Below are 16388 nucleotides of genomic sequence, written 5' to 3'. Positions count from 1 at the left end.
TGAACTATTAAGCTGATTAAATGTATATATAGTTGTATAATGATCAGTTTTTATTGCTGATTTTTTAGCATCCTCATGCTGGGCTTTTTCTGTTTGATTGACATATTTTCTATATGAATTATAATAATAAAGGAAATAATATTTGATTACTACGGAAATATAGGAAACATTTCTTACATACTTGCATACCAGTATTTATAAATTAAGGATTATAAGCTTCTTCTTAAATGTTCCTAATTGAATTTATGTTTTTTTAATTTGGAAGGAAATGGAAAGTTGGATATCAAAGCTTATTATTTTTATTTGCTAGTGTATACTATAAAAACAACGTGTTTGCTATTTTTGCTTTGTTTATAGATGGATCTGTTTCACTCAAAATTAGACAAAGACAAAAAGTCAAGTGAAAATCTAGATAAAAAATTTACGGTATGTGATGTGGCATTGCTCTACTATTTATCTTTGCATGATTGAAGCCTGCGATAATTTAAATGATTGATTTAAGCATGACTTTCTAATTTGTTTGACTTTCTAATGCTTGTGTTGCTTTTTTATTATATATTGAGTGTGATAATACATACAAACGAAAATATTAATATAATCTGAAAGTAAGGGGGGGGGGGGGGGAGTCAGTGTGAAAACAGTGTGTATAATTACAGTAGTAGGAAACTTGTCTTTCATAAAGTAGTAATTCTAACAGGTAGGTATGAGTTGATTGTTACTGTCAGTAAATGATTATATGGAGAATGGCAAATAAATAAAGGTTCTACCACAGTACCCTGTTGATTAGGATTTGTTTTACATTCTAAATAGCTAAATTTGCAAAATTTGAAATAAAAGTCTTTCCAAGCAACTATTTGTTAATACATGATGGTGGATTTGGAGTTTAATCTCCAATGGCAAATACGCTTTAATTTTGCAAAATTAAACCGTGCACTATACAAGTCTGAATTCGGTACTACATGCATATCAAGACAAGAACATGTTAATGTTGTATGAATATTAACCCTACTTTTTACTAGACTGACATGCAAAACTGGATTTTTAATGTGCTAGTTCACAAGGTAACAGTTTTATTCCAATTTAGAGACAACCAGTCTTGGCACTTACTTTTAAAAGCTATGAAGAAAAAACAGCAAATATCAATTTTAAAAGTCTATGGTTTGACACGAGCAGGGATCAAATCCATGAGCTTCTGCACTCTGGCAAACACTATAGTCCAGCTAGACGGCCTTAGCGTTATAAAATTTGGATATTTAACTATTTAAAGTGAATTAATGTCATAGTTAATGGAGTAAAGTTATAGAATCTATTTCTTTCAGAATAATATTTTGAATAAATTTGATGGGATTTCACACACAACAATTAAATCAACTAGTGGTTTACCGATAATCTAGGCAACTGGGCAGAACCAATTTATATAAACAAATAATTAGAGAAGTATGAAAAGAGATAATAGTAGTTATAACCATAAAACAGTATGACATGGTCAAACTGAAGGGTAATGTATTTTCTGTCCACTACATTTTCATACTATTCTTATTATCATCTATTTGACTAAATAAAATATCTAGCGAGCATACAGAAAAATTAGCTTATGTCTGTATTCACATATGTAAATTATTTCTTAGGTATATGGTTTTAGCTGGAATTAGAATTGTAGCTGATTTCCAAATGTTTTTCTAATTTTCAATTATCTAATAAGAATCAATCGTATATCAAACTTAGCGGAAATGTTTATAAATTGTCTTTACCAGTAATCAGCAAATGATTTTACACATTGTTTTAGCTTCCCATTAATCACATTGTGTCAGTTGTCTGTCTGTTGTAAATTTTTTTGTATATCTGAGGAAAACACTTGGTCAAAGAGACCAAGCATAGAGAGAATTTTCCTAAGGGAGACTCAATTTGTCATTTTCTTGCTGCTCTGAAATTGAACATAGCTGCCAAGGCCTGGTGAATAGGTTCTGATTGGGTGGAAATTAAAGAGATCTTTTTGTCAGATACCCCAGAATGGATTAAATTTAAATATGGTGCTATTGATTCTTATGTGTCATAATGGTGACCTCAACCAAACAAATGATTTTTTGGCTGAAATGAAATTTAAGTTGGTTTTCATGCAGAATTTAGTTTCCATGTAAACAGCATGCTGGAAACAATTTAACAAATTAAATAATGATATATATATAACAGTCCAAGATAAAATTGTGATTTTATAGTATTCTAATCCGAAATTCAAGATGGTGCAAACATGGAATATAGATTTTTGGAAATCTTTGTAATAGACCAGTTCACATTGTTTCACTTTTCTTAAGGTTTCTAAAGTTTGTGATAAAATTGGTTATTATAAAGATCAGCTTTAGGTGTTATGGGTGATCCTGCTTAGTTTCTTAGTTCAGAAGAAAATTAATCATCCTACAAGTAAAATATCTATTTTAATAACCAGACTGCTGTAAAACAGAACACTCGTGTCAATTTATATTATTTTGAATCTTATTCTCTGAAGATGAAACTCTTATGTTGTAATATAAATTACACCAAATCTTTTGAAGTGCTGTCAAATTCTTTATATTTTTATAATTTATTGTAATTTGCCTCTTGTTATAACACCTAAAAGTAAATTACAAGAATACAGTTTTCAGCTGTATGTCATAGAAACAGAAAACCCTACTTTACTAACACAACAAATCTTGGTATCTAGATTTACTATTTATTGCTAAGTTTTAATTCAACAAAAGTGATCTTGTATCTGTTACAGTTTGCATTGCTACTTTAAAGTGTTATAACAGCAGTAAAAACTCAGTTTCCAAGAAAACAAGCAAAAGTTCAATGAACTTTAATGAACTTAAGACAAAAAAACATTTGGTCATAGCATCACATATCATCAAATCATTTTACTCTCCTTATCTCAAACTCTTTAAACTCAAAATTCCTGTTTTGACAAAGAAAATAGTCTGTCCCAATAGATTTGAATTATATTTACTCCTAATATCTCAAAATTCCTGATGTCAGTCCGATTAACTTTGAGATAATGAGTCAATTGTAAATGAATATTTAACACATAACTTTTGCAGGATTTACAAAATATGCATATTGTACCTTCAATGATTTATGGTCCATGAGCTTAACAAAAATAATGGTTAACTTTATTGTTGTTATCGACAGTGTGAACATCATTTGGAGAATTTTATGTTAAAAAAAATACAATCTGACGATATGTGGGTGGAATGAAGTATTTAACTGGTATTGTTTAAATATTGACTTATAATACTTACTTTTTAGTCATTGACTAAATATCAATTTGGATTATGAGGTCCTCATAAGGTCAAGGCTGAATTACTATTTAGCATAGTAATGGTCACAGATGCAATAGGAAAATATTTGTTCAAATTAAGCAGTTATTTATGGATAAATTACACTCAAAAACTATTCATGACTTAACTGGTTTTCTTATGTGTTGTCAGTTCTACTTAGATTGTTACCAAAGGTCTGGAAAAACTTGTGAAGATAAATATAGTCAAGTTGCAGTAAATGGGTTATTGACTTTAACTGAAGATCTGAAGAAAGAAAAAAACATTTACTTGTTCGACTTCCTTTCATATGTTATGGGAGAAAGTTCCTAGAATTGGTTCACATATAAAATGCATGTGAATCGGTAAAAGTTTTTCTAAGAAATTTTTAAGAATTCTTTATCCTCTGTAACCAGTCAGCAGATTTTTGTCTCTCCTTGACAGGGTCAAAAAGCAAGACATAGGTATTCTGTTTCTGGCAGCGGCGGTGGCGGTGGCGGTGTCAACAATGTATTAGTTTGTGATTAGGTCAGTTTATGAGGAACCACTAGTGGTAGGTCAATGATATTTGGAACACAGTAGTATTAGCATTGGCACATCTCATTTCCATGAAGATTATTTGGCCCAGCCCCATCAGTCATGGTCTATTGACTTTGAAACTTTTGCTTAGTTTACATGTATTAGTTTGTGATAAGCTCAGTTTATGGGGAACCACTAGTGGTAGGTCAATGATATATAGTATGCAGTTGTATTAGCATTGGCACATCTCATTCCCATGGGATTTATTTAGCCACACTCCCTCAGTCATGGTCTATTGACCTTGAAACTTTTGCTTGGTTTACACATATTAGTTTGTGATTAGGTCAGTTTATGGGAAACCACTAGTGGCAGGTCAATGATATTTGGGTATGCAGTTGTATTAGCATTGGCACATCTCAATTCCATGGAGATTGTTTGGCCCTGTACCTTCAGTCATTGTTCAATGACCTTAAGTATTTTGCATAACTTACAGGTTATAGTATTTTTATCTTCATTTCAACATTTGCATTTTACCATCAAAATAATAAAAAGGTGAGACATGTCTCTGTGTTAACAGTTTATTCTTAAAAACAATATGTCGTTATGTGATTGATTTCCCTTTGAGTGTTGTGAAATAATTAAGAATTCACTATCCTTATTTTGTTTAAATATTATTCAAAATGGGACACTTGATGAAATAATATGAACTCTTAACATCAAAATAGGCATAATGTTATAGCGCTATAAAGCCATAAATCCAAACAGGTATATCTCCTAACTTTTGACCTGAGATTATTTAAAAAAAAAAATGAAATTTATCAAGCACATATGTTCAAGCAATATATGTTGTCAATTTTTAAGAAAAACATATAAATTGATATTAGAGATATAATAAGTTTAAGACAATTTGAAGTACATTTATAACCAATTTTACATGCATTCTATACAAATGAAAAACAATTTATAGGGGCATTAGCTGTCAAATTCATGATCACTGATTTGAACTAAATTCTCCTATTTGATTAATAACATACTAAAATTTAAATTCAAATTACAAAAAGTTCAAAAGAAACAATTGACAATGCATAGACTTGGTATAATGTTTCAGCATTTCTTGGTATTTCAGGCTAGACGTGATCTAATTAACCATGGAGACTACCTCATAAGACTGCAGATAGTCAATCGACCTGATATAAATATAAATATAAATATAAATAGACTGAGAAGCAGTGGAGTTGTGTAATTACGATTTTTCCAGGTCTGTTTGATTTGATGACATAGATTAAAAAACATGTAAATAATGGTTTTACCTGGATATGAATGATTTCTTGTGGTCCGAATTGGTCAAAGAAATGGGTTTTTTTTATGGTGGATCCCTTGTTCTCACATTTCAATGTTGACATTCTTTTCTTTTTTAATAAATGATCACACTCAGTCAGGGCATGCGTAACCCATCTTCAGCTTAAGGTAAAGTTAGGCTTACAATTGAATCTTATTATGACCAAATTGAACCAAACTGACGGCTAATAGCGAAATAGTATTTCATTATTCCGCTTTTATTAACTGTTTGATAAAAAAATAAATTTATATTTTTATTTTTTGTCCAAATGGCAGCTAATGCCCCTTTAAATAATTCATTCAATACTATTTCAGAGAATAAAAAAGATAGATGCGTTATTTTTAGCAATTCAAGTTATACATGCTGAAGTTGTATGTAAAATCTTATGAAAATCTGTGATAGCTCAGGTTAAATGTAAATTGACCTTAACCTTTGATGTGCCTGAATTATGTTGGACTTAGTTTGGTTTCTGTAGATATTAGTTTTTGAAGTTTTACAAACTGAATAGAATTGTCCCCTTGCAAGTGAATTTGTATTTTTTGGGGATAGTAAATTTTTACAATTTTATCATCTGATTTGAAGAATATAACCTGAAAAATAGATAATTTGCTTTTTTCTGAAGGTCATGCTATGATTTAGATTGTATTTTTTTATATTTCTTTAGACTACAGATGTGAGATCACTCAAAACGTTTTCAATGATCAAGAACACCAGAAGTTTGTCATACATCTAGACTATGAAATGTCTGTGGCAGATTTTAAACACGAAGAAGTAACTAAAAAGAAAAATGAGAAAATTTGAAAAGTTAATGCTCAAAAGAAATAATTGATTTTTTGTTCAATATATTATTATATGAATATGTCTAAAATCTAGACTACTATTCATAACGGAAAATGCCATAAAAAGTAAAAATATTTTTTAGATATATTTGTAAAATATGAGTAACTTATCACGTTTTCATATAAAGGATTTATAGTATGGAATAGATGAAATTTTTTTATGTGAAGTGAAATACGAGCTTCTATGAAAAGAAATTTGATTAAATTTTACTGTCATGCTTGACGTAATCATGGAAATATTAATGTGAAAAATATTATTTTCCTACGTCAAATATTTATTTTACAAAGAAAATTTCTTAATCCTGAAATTAAGGTTGACTTATTTGGAATTATTGGAAGCTATTTATTGTCCATTTTTTCCACGAGTGATTCTTATATCTTCATTTATATGATGTTATTTGAACACACTATGACTTCTTTAAATGTAGCTGACATTTTTCAGTTCAAAATGAACAATTTATGTACAACACATAAATGTATATTGCATCCTTCGAGAGTTTAAGATGAATATTTATCTTTATTGTAAAATATCCATTGTTTCCATTTAAAAGTAATCCAGAATCCCACAAGGTATATTTACTGTCATTTTTGACGCCAACCACACAAAGCATCAACCCTTTGCTTTATATAAACCATGTAAAAAGGAATTTGATTATTCAGACTTAAAAAGGAGTAAACTCTATGACATGAAAGGTTAACTTTCCATATCATACAGTGAATGTGTAATACTTTTGTTGTCGGAAATATTATTATGAATTTAGATTATTGTAAAAGTAATGACGGGAACGATCCCAAGTTGTTAAAAGTTTGAAACATGCTAAATTTGTAAATTCCCAAATTGCCTCTCTTGATAAAGCTTCATTAGGAATGCTCAGAACCAAATGTGTAAAAAAATGAAAAGCAATGATATTATTCAACATTACTGCTTGTTTAAAGATGTAGGAATGGCTGTGGCTTAGGGGTTGTCTGAGTGGTAATATGAGTAACAATTATATGACTGCGAGCTATTGTTTGATGTTTTCAAAAATAGTTAAAATCACTGTGCCAATCCTTTTTAATTTATTTTTTTAAAAATTATATTACAAAATTTAGTTCACTTCTCATCAGCTAACAACCATTTCTGTTGTTACATAATGTGTAAAACTATGGCTATAAAGTTGGTAAATATTTGACTTACTGGTAAATGTGTAATGAGTAGGAGGTAGATGATTAAGTATGAATTTTGTGTTATTTTGGTCAAATTACGTCAATCAAAATGTCATTTTTTGAAAGATTAGCCCTACTTCTTCCTGGCTGGTGTTTGGTATATACTTGTAGAATGTTAGCAAAGGTAGAAGATACCAAGGTGCATTTAAGAACACAACATGACCAAAAGATGATAAAAATGACTGAGATGCTCTGGAAGGGACAACAGTGTCATCTCTTTCTTTGTTGCTCATTGTGTGTTAAAATAGTATTAACTACCTTTTTCAAAGTTGCTTGCAAGAAAAATTTTAAAAAAAATACTCTCATATAATGCAATAATACAAAAAAAGGATTACAGAAATCACAAAAAAATACTGGACAGTACAACAGACCACATCAATTATCAACACCAGAACAAAAACGCATTGATTTTTATGCCCCTGCTACGGCGGAGGGGGCATTAAGTGTTACCCTTGTCCGTCTGTCCCAAAAGTAGTTTCCGTTCTCTAACTCTAACCTCAACCAAATGTTAGGAAACTTATACACAATGCTTATTATCACAAAACACAGATCAAGTTCAAATTTGGGTTGTGTCACTTTTACTGTTCTTGAGTTATGTCCCTTTATAAGTTATATGCAAGTTATATGACAGTTACATATAGCATACAGGAACTTTTATTTTAAGACAACTTAAACTATCTTTTATCAGAGCATGATATTATTACATGTTAAATATGACATATCCTTCATACTAATGGAAATATGAATTAGTTGCATGTGTAAAAGACAAAAAGATAAACTGAATTTTGATTTTTTGGAGAGAAAAAAATGGCTTAAATTTAGTTGATGAGATAATTTTTGACAGTTAAAAGGAACATAGTATTACTCAGACATAAGAGCCCTTGCACTAAAGTTTCTTAATGTAGCATGTTAATGGCCTGCAACATATGTCACTAAAATTATTTACACATATATCCTATCTTTCATGTAAAGTATGTTATTTTTAAGGTCAATTTTACTGCATGCTTATCTGTTTAATTCATTGCTTAACTATGATTTACATTGCATGCTTGTGATTGCATATCTTTATGTGTCTGTACTTGAATCTGCTTTTAAAAGGGGTAAGACAAACAAATTCATCATGTATGAAACTTATATTTTTACATCTGATTTGTAATACCCTTACTGACAAAAGGACTTTGATTTAATTGTATTTACTTTTAATTTGTAATTAATGCTTTAATGGGTCCTGTGTCAACATCAACATCCATTGATCTTGTCATTTATGTGTTCATTTTATTCCATTAGGAATGGTTTCATCATCAGTATTTTTATACTTTTGCACTGCACTATGTTTTGCATGAATGTATGTTTGTATGCTTAGTAAGCTTTCAATTTTATATTTCAGGCAAAAAACAGAGATTTTCATCTAAAACGCAAAGTGGTGAATGTTTATAATAGAGTAATATGCACATCTATTTAACTTGTATGGATTGGTTTCACAATATTATTTTAGTAATAGCAATATATATGTAATTACAGGAACAGTACTATACATGTTGTATGAAACAACTTGAATTTAGCCCTATGCAGTGGGAAGGAGTGGTCTATTTGATAGACCCTAATACATTTGAGGTCTAAAAATTGTAATTTCTAAGATTCATAAGCCACTTAAATTATATTTCTTATCTCTTGCAGTACAAAAGCATGTTTTGAACAAGTGATTTTGACTCTAAAGGGAGGTACTATTTTATTTGATAAGCAGTTGAAAGTCATAAGAATTAAGTTAGAAATGAGAAAATCAATGTGTTTAGGTTAAATAACATCTTTATTCAATCAAGGTACTGAAGAATAATCTTAATTGCTATAATCTATTACAAATGGATTTTTTTTCAAAAACCTTTTAGCAAAATTGTCTAGTGATCATATTTTTATGGAAAAATAAACATCTTTCTGTATTTTTTTTACAAACATTAATCTTGAATATGCGTGAGGATGCTAGAAAGACATAAAACATTAAGAAAATTAACAACAAAAAGCACTTCAGTGAACTTTTCTGTGGTTTAAGTTTCAGCTTAAATTTATCATTGAATATCTCTTAACTTGATAACGGAGTTTTCCAATTTAACTAGCCTGAAAGCCCTCTGAATGTCTATAATATTTGTAATCATTCTGAAATTAATAATGATACAGTATTCATATGAAGATATTCTATATAATTAGCTGACAATTTCCGCCTAAGTTAAAACACTTACATCTGTCATATGTGAATATCAAATATAATTATTTAAGTATTAATTATGTATTAATTACGGGAAGTCAATACAGTTTTATATTGTATTGCCATATTTTGATATGCTCGCTCCAAAGGAGGAGTATACTTTTTTACACCGGTCTGTCCGTCTGTCTGAACCATGAAATTTTCTTCACATATTTGGCAGAAGTTACTTATCACAGCATCCTGAATTTGGTATCAAGCTTCAATTGAGCATGCTTTACTTTGTGGTGCACACAGGGGGGTCTCTTCCTATATGAAGGTATATACATATGTGCCGCTGGAATGGGTTCCTTTTTTGATGCGTCAAATATATCAATGGGGTGCAATTTTACCGAGGAAATATATCAATGGGTCATAATTTTTCAGTTTGTTGTGCAACGATCTTCACTGAATGGGTTATGATTTCTCTGTGATATATATGTATAGGTACGGATTTCACAATTATTCAATATATGAATGGGGGGTGTTTTTTAAATCCCAGCTGCACAACTGTACCCAAAATCCCATGTTGAGACCCCCCGTGGTGGTTCATTTTCAGATCATCCCATATTAACTTCCTGTTAACCAAATACTTTTTGCAGGGTATGCAAGAGCTCACATTTCATTTTTATTTAGACATGTAGAACAATGTGGGAACTCTGCAACAGTATATAAGTCCAGGATCAGTTGACTAATGCATGACTACAGATTAATTAACTCTTGTCTATAAAAATAGGGTTAAGGTTGTCATATCTTGTGGGCTTCACACAAAATCTCAATCCATGCATTTGTAGGGTCTTTTTCAAATATTACATATAATAAAAATTTGCCAGCATTTTCCTATTAGCCACTAATATTGTGAAACCAATCATCATAACTGCACAGTTAACAGAGCATACAGTCTCCTCTTCATAATAATCTTTTTTGTAGATGCACTATTCTCACTTCTTTCACAGTACATTGAACAGTATACTAAGTCTTATACCATTTTATTGTACAATATAAATTCTATTTTCCCATGAAGGTCTTAGTGAATCATATATAACTCATAATAATATTCTTTATTGTTAATCATCCCAGTATTAAAATAGCAATATAATATTTAATTTCAGGATATTGGACTGACACCTTATTTTGTCCGTGTATAAGGTGATCTGTTTTTACTGTTTTTTATCTATCCATCCTGTTACCAAGGCTTTAGTAATGCCATGATTTAAATGACTGGTTTTAAATTTTCTTATGAATTTTGTGAGGTGTATACATCAAAGAGACAATTGACCAAATTACTCAAATACTCATTGGATAATATATATAATAGATTTTTACTAAAACTCCTTGAGGGGAATCTGACCACGATTTATTTGCTAGTCTTCAATATTTTATCTACTTGGTTCAACATACTTTTGATCTTAAAGGTACCTAAAGAAGGTTATTCCAGAAGTGTGTCCTGGGCAGTGAACTTGGTGTCATGCATTTATATTGTAATACTAGTTTAATAAAGCTTTCATTTCATGTGTGCATTATTTTGGATTCATTCAATTTGTTGGCCATTCATGTAAAAAATGTACTTAACTTTGGATTAAGTATCAATTTGTAATGATTTTGAGAAATAGTTAGAAAATAAGGAAGTTAAAGCTAGATTGGATAATAAGGACATATAGCGAGATTGTATAATAAGGACATATTTTTCAAAATACACTAGAAATCATTAAAAGATAATTTTAGCTACAGTTTGAAAGGATTCTTCCTTTTCTGATATTTTATCCATTGGAAAACATCTGAAATGCTTCCTGATTTCATGTGAATTTAAATGTTATAATGCTTTGCTGGCTTCGTACTTGACTTCCAATTTCCCATTTACTCTGTTATCATAGATGCTTGTTATGCTCTTTATGCTGAAGAACACTGAGCTTATCTAAAATAGGCATAATGATGATTAGGAATTGTTTAGTGTAACCCTGACATATGGTTTTTAAGTACAATGGTTGACTGTCAGTGTCTGATAGGTAAACACAGAGAAATCTAAACCTCTTTTATGACAAAAATATTTTAGATATCTCCAAATAAAGTTAATTATCAGCATTAAATTTCAGACATTGATAGGCACTCGCCTGTTATGTTCTGTTTGTATAACTATCAAAAACAGTTAAATCATTTAATTCATATTGAAGGAAAGTTTGAATGCAAACAAATGACAATAGAAGTGTAGTTGATGGCAATGCACTCTGTTTCTTTATCTAGATGACTATTTTGCCTCTCAGACATAACTTAACTTAATTATATTCTCTCATTAACTGATTTCTTCTCTTTTGTCAAATCACATAAAAATCTGTTGCAAGTTTTCATATTTGGCTTTATTTAAGCAATAATTGCAAATCGTAGTTGACACGATAGTGTGCATCCAGATTTTTTATTTGGCATGTTATGACAAACTTTTTTTAAGGTGGGTTGGGGGCCTAGAGGGGTAAAATTTGGAAGTTTTCAAGAATTATGCAGTAACAGTAAAAGAAAGACCTTACAAATATAGGGTTTCAGCAGCTGACACCATACTAATTACAGCTCAACCTTATCGATTTTTCTGAACTCATAAATTTGCTTATTCAGTTGATGCAAGAAAAGTGTTAGCTTGAATATTTGGCAAAGATATCATGTATTAATTAGTTGTATATGTTCTGGTTCATATTTTTTATTTGAAAATGGATTTAAGAATATATATCTAAAGTTTTTGTGGTATTTTTGGCAGTTAGTTTCATTTCTCATTTCTGCATTCTGCATCAGTAAAGTTTAAGGTGATTCAATGTCAGCATATATTTTTTTCAGTATATCTCATCAAAATCATTCAAGCATTGGAACATTTAAGATAATAAATTTGCTCTTTTACATGTAATATGTATGATTTGAATGGAACAGTTTGTGTTCTATCATCGGAACTTCATTTTTTAAACAATTTTAATTGGATGAAATGTCAATTTTCATAAATTATAAAATTGCACAATGTAATTTACAAGGACAGATGTTGAATTCCTGGTAAATGTTACATAATAAACTCTGTACTACATGTATCAACTTTGTATGACATGTTTAAACTCTGTACTATATGTTTAAACTTTTCATTATATGCAATAAAACCTCACTTGTAATATATGGTAAAATAAAAGAAGGCTTGGAAAAGTTTTAATGCACATGAAACAAAATAGCTTATACTAGAAAACCCTTCCAAGAAAAGCAACTTCATGGTAGCATTTCATTACTAATGAAAATAAACATTTTATTGTCTTGAAATATGAATGTTCACTTATTAAGTCTATTTGTTTGAGTTCTTTGAATTTTAAATAAGATATCTCATTAAAAGATACACTTAGTATGGTTGATGGAACATATTTCCTATAAATTTAGTTGTTTTTTCTATCTGATTGTACATAATAGGATGAGGTAATGGTTTTAAACATTACCATCTCATCTTTATTTGATATAATACCCATTATTTTTAGAGAAAATGAAGAAAATACAAAATTATTTGGTAAATACTTCAGCGTTAACCTTGATCATTCTTCTGTCATATACTGTAGAATCATTCATTTTTCGTGGATTTAGAAAAACGCTTTTTTTTTTGTGGTAATTTGATTTCAGGGTTATGCCAAAGTCTACACAAAAGTCAATAGAAAATTTGTACTTTCTTGATGATTTAAGTTAATGGTTTAACTGTACCCACTAAATCACCCAAATTGGTATCCCACAAATCCACGGTAGATGGGTTTTTTCATACATCTTTTTTATCAAATGTTCCACTCATTTTAAGTAGAAGCTCATTGTAATCTGAATTACCTTCAGAACTATTTCTTGAAAGGATGTGTCTTTCCTAGTCTGTAGCAGTGTGTGGTGTACAATTATTTTATCATCTTAATGATTTGTGATTTAACATAGAAAAAAGTTTTAAGTTCATTTATAACCATAGAATAAGGTTGTCAATAATACAGAACTTTTCATTCCTTTCCAGGGTAGTTTTTGTCAAGTGTTTGATTTGGAACATACAGACTTTGACAATAGTGATACCTTCAACAGAGAATGGTAAGTAGCTGTATTAGATACAACCATGAGAGTGTTGTCTAATTTACACAAAGATATTATGATTAATGCGAATAGATAGATTTCAATAATTTAGGAGGGGATCTTTCAGCAATTTGATCTTATTTCATGGTAAGCATTCTAAATGCAGGATATCCAAATGATATTGATTTAATAACATCTTGGTGTAAGTGTAGCATAATTATATACATATACCATCAAGTATGGATAAAATCTGTCAATCAAAGAAAAGTTGCAGTTTGAATTCCTTTCTTCAAATGGACCATCTGAAAAAAACATTTAGCCTTTTGCTAGAGAAAGATTGATTTGTTAGTGTAAAACAGTGTGGTGTGGTATAACTGGAAATATTCTTACCATACTGTTCCAATGGTTTACTTTCTATTTCATAAAAAGTTCGAAAATCAAACATCTATTTATCAGACTAGTATAAACATAAAGTTTGACTTCAACATTGATGTACAGGATCTTGAATATCACTGTATACAAAAAGCACTGAAATAAATACATTTTTGTATGCATTTTTTTGTTTTTTTCCTGTTTTATTTTTGCCAAGAATCATTCATGTTATCTTGAATGCAACATGTCTTTGAGATAGAATGAAATATTCCACCATTCATTCCTGACTTGTATCATTAAGTCAGATTAGTTTTTTTGTCCTGATTTCACAATGATATACAACTGGGTTAATGGATTTTTTTAACTCTTGGTTGATTGTACCCATTTTTATATATTTTGTAACAAATATATTGATTGAGTTCTTAGTAATAATGAAACAGAATAGGTTTCAATGATTGATGTTACCAGAGGGATATAAACAATATTACATATAATGTATTGAATTATTGGCCTGTGTACAATACAAATGTTTGATGTTTTCTCTAAAAAATTCTAAATCAGAAATTCTATCAGAAAAAAATGAAATTTTATATGGTAATAAATGTAACTGTTACAGCTTTTCAATTGTATTACCGGATCATAAATATAGTTTTGCTTAATACATTTTTTCAATAATTCATTCTTTTAAATTTTTAGAGTAGCTATCCATATATTGATGAATATTTAAATTAAAAAAATTCTCTTGCAGAGCTCAAGTAAAGCTAGGATAAAATCATGAAATTTTCTTAGTTATGATCCTTGTGTTTAGCTCACTTGGCCAGAAAAACTGACATGAAAAAAAATAATCATCAAATTATATCTCCTATGGAATTTTCAGATAATCAGAAAATCAGACAACCAATTTTGAGTTATTGCCTTTGAAATGTTCATTTTTGTCGAGCCTGCGATTTTTGTCGCAGAAAGCTCGACAGGGATAGTGATCCGGCGGCGGCGGTGGCTAACTTCTTAAATGCTTTATATTTTCCAAGGTGGAAGACCTGGATGCTTCATACTTTGTATATAGATGCCTCATGTTAAGAAGTTTCCGTCTGTCATATATCCATTGTCCTTGACCTCATTTTCATGGTTCAGTGACTACTTGAAAAAAAAGTTCTGATTTTTTGTAATGTTAATTTCTCTCTTATTATGAGTAATAGGATAACTATATTTAATATGTGTGTACCTTGCAAGTTCCTCATGCCCGTCAGACAGTTTTCATCTGACCTCGACCTCATTTCATGGATCAGTGAACAAGGTTAAGTTTTCGTGGTCAAGTCCATATATCAGATACTATAAGCAATAGGTCTTCTATATTTGGTGTATGGAATGATTGTAAGGTGTACATGTCCAACTGGCAGGTGTCATCTGACCTTGACCTCATTTTCATGGTTCAGTGGTTAAAGTTAAGTTTTTGTATTTTGGTCTTTTTTTCTAATACTATATGCAATAGGTCAACTATATTTGGTGTATGGAAATATTTTACAATGTACATGTCAGTCTGGCAAGTTTTATTTGACCGTGACCTCATTTTCACGGTTCATTGCTTAGTGTTTAGTTTTTGTGTTTTGGTCTGTTTTTCTTAAACTATAAACAATAGGTCAACTATATTTGTTGTATGGAATGATTGTAAGGTGTATATGTCTGTCTGGCAGATATCATCTGACCTTGACCTCATTTTCATGGTTCATTGGTCAATGTTAAGTTTGTTTCTTAGATACTATAAGCAATAGGTCAGCTATATTTAAAGCATAGATTGATTGTAATGTGTACATGTCTGTCTGGCATGCTTCATCTGACATTGACCTTATTTTCATGGTTCATTGGTCAATGTTTAGTTTTCCTATTTAAGTCTATAGACAGAATCTAGAAAATAGAGAAAATCTTAAATCAGTAAAAATGATCAACAAGGAAGATCTACAAATAAATTGCTGAAAAATCGTCAATTGACCCCTTATATGAGTTATTGCCCTTGAATGACATTTTTCGTTTTAAATTGGTTATTTCTGATTTATATATAGAAGCAAATTATAATGATATGGTTTGAAAAGGTAAATTAAAATTTTTTAAGTTCTTTACCACATTCATTCTGTGTCAGAAACCTATGCTGTGTCAAATATTTAATCACAATCCAAATTCAGTGCTGGATCAAGCTTGAATGTTGTGTCCATACTTGCCCCAACTGTTCAGGGTTCAACCTCTGCTGTTGTATCAAGCTGCACCCAGCGGAGCATTTTATTTGTTATTATCATAGAAAATTTAAAAAGTAGAAATGACCATAACAATAAGATCTACAAATAAGTAGTTGATATAGTCAATTGACCCCTTACAGGAGTTTTTGTCCTGAATGAGGATTTTACCAAATTTTGGCAATTTTATTCAGAACTATAGTAGATAGAGATGATTTTAAAATATTCATAAAGTTCAGCAAAATAAGATCTCTAAATAAGTCAAATGATAAAAAATTACAAAAAGATCCCTTTTCATTGCCCATTAAGGATGAT

The 16388-nt window shown here is 30.1% G+C and overlaps 1 protein-coding gene across 3 annotated transcripts in view; it reads left to right on the top strand.

Moving 5' to 3' along the window:
• The window catches only part of LOC127708077 (dual 3',5'-cyclic-AMP and -GMP phosphodiesterase 11-like), a 109440-nt gene that overhangs the window by 41854 nt on the left and 51198 nt on the right, over positions 1–16388 (top strand). Inside the window, exons 5-7 of one of the 3 annotated variants that reach the window (XM_052212876.1) lie at positions 358–426; positions 8578–8613; positions 13424–13494. In XM_052212876.1, coding sequence (XP_052068836.1) covers positions 358–426; positions 8578–8613; positions 13424–13494 — 176 coding nt within the window. The remainder of the gene's footprint in view (positions 1–357; positions 427–8577; positions 8614–13423; positions 13495–16388) is intronic. The other 2 variants (XM_052212877.1, XM_052212878.1) reach the window with 2 other exon arrangements.

The sequence above is a fragment of the Mytilus californianus genome, unplaced genomic scaffold (assembly GCF_021869535.1).
Source record: "Mytilus californianus isolate M0D057914Y unplaced genomic scaffold, xbMytCali1.0.p SCAF_7, whole genome shotgun sequence".
In the NCBI taxonomy this organism is placed as follows: Eukaryota; Metazoa; Mollusca; class Bivalvia; order Mytilida; family Mytilidae; genus Mytilus; species Mytilus californianus.
The sequence above is the reverse complement of the archived record's forward strand: the minus strand, read 5'-3'. Positions and strand labels throughout refer to the sequence as shown.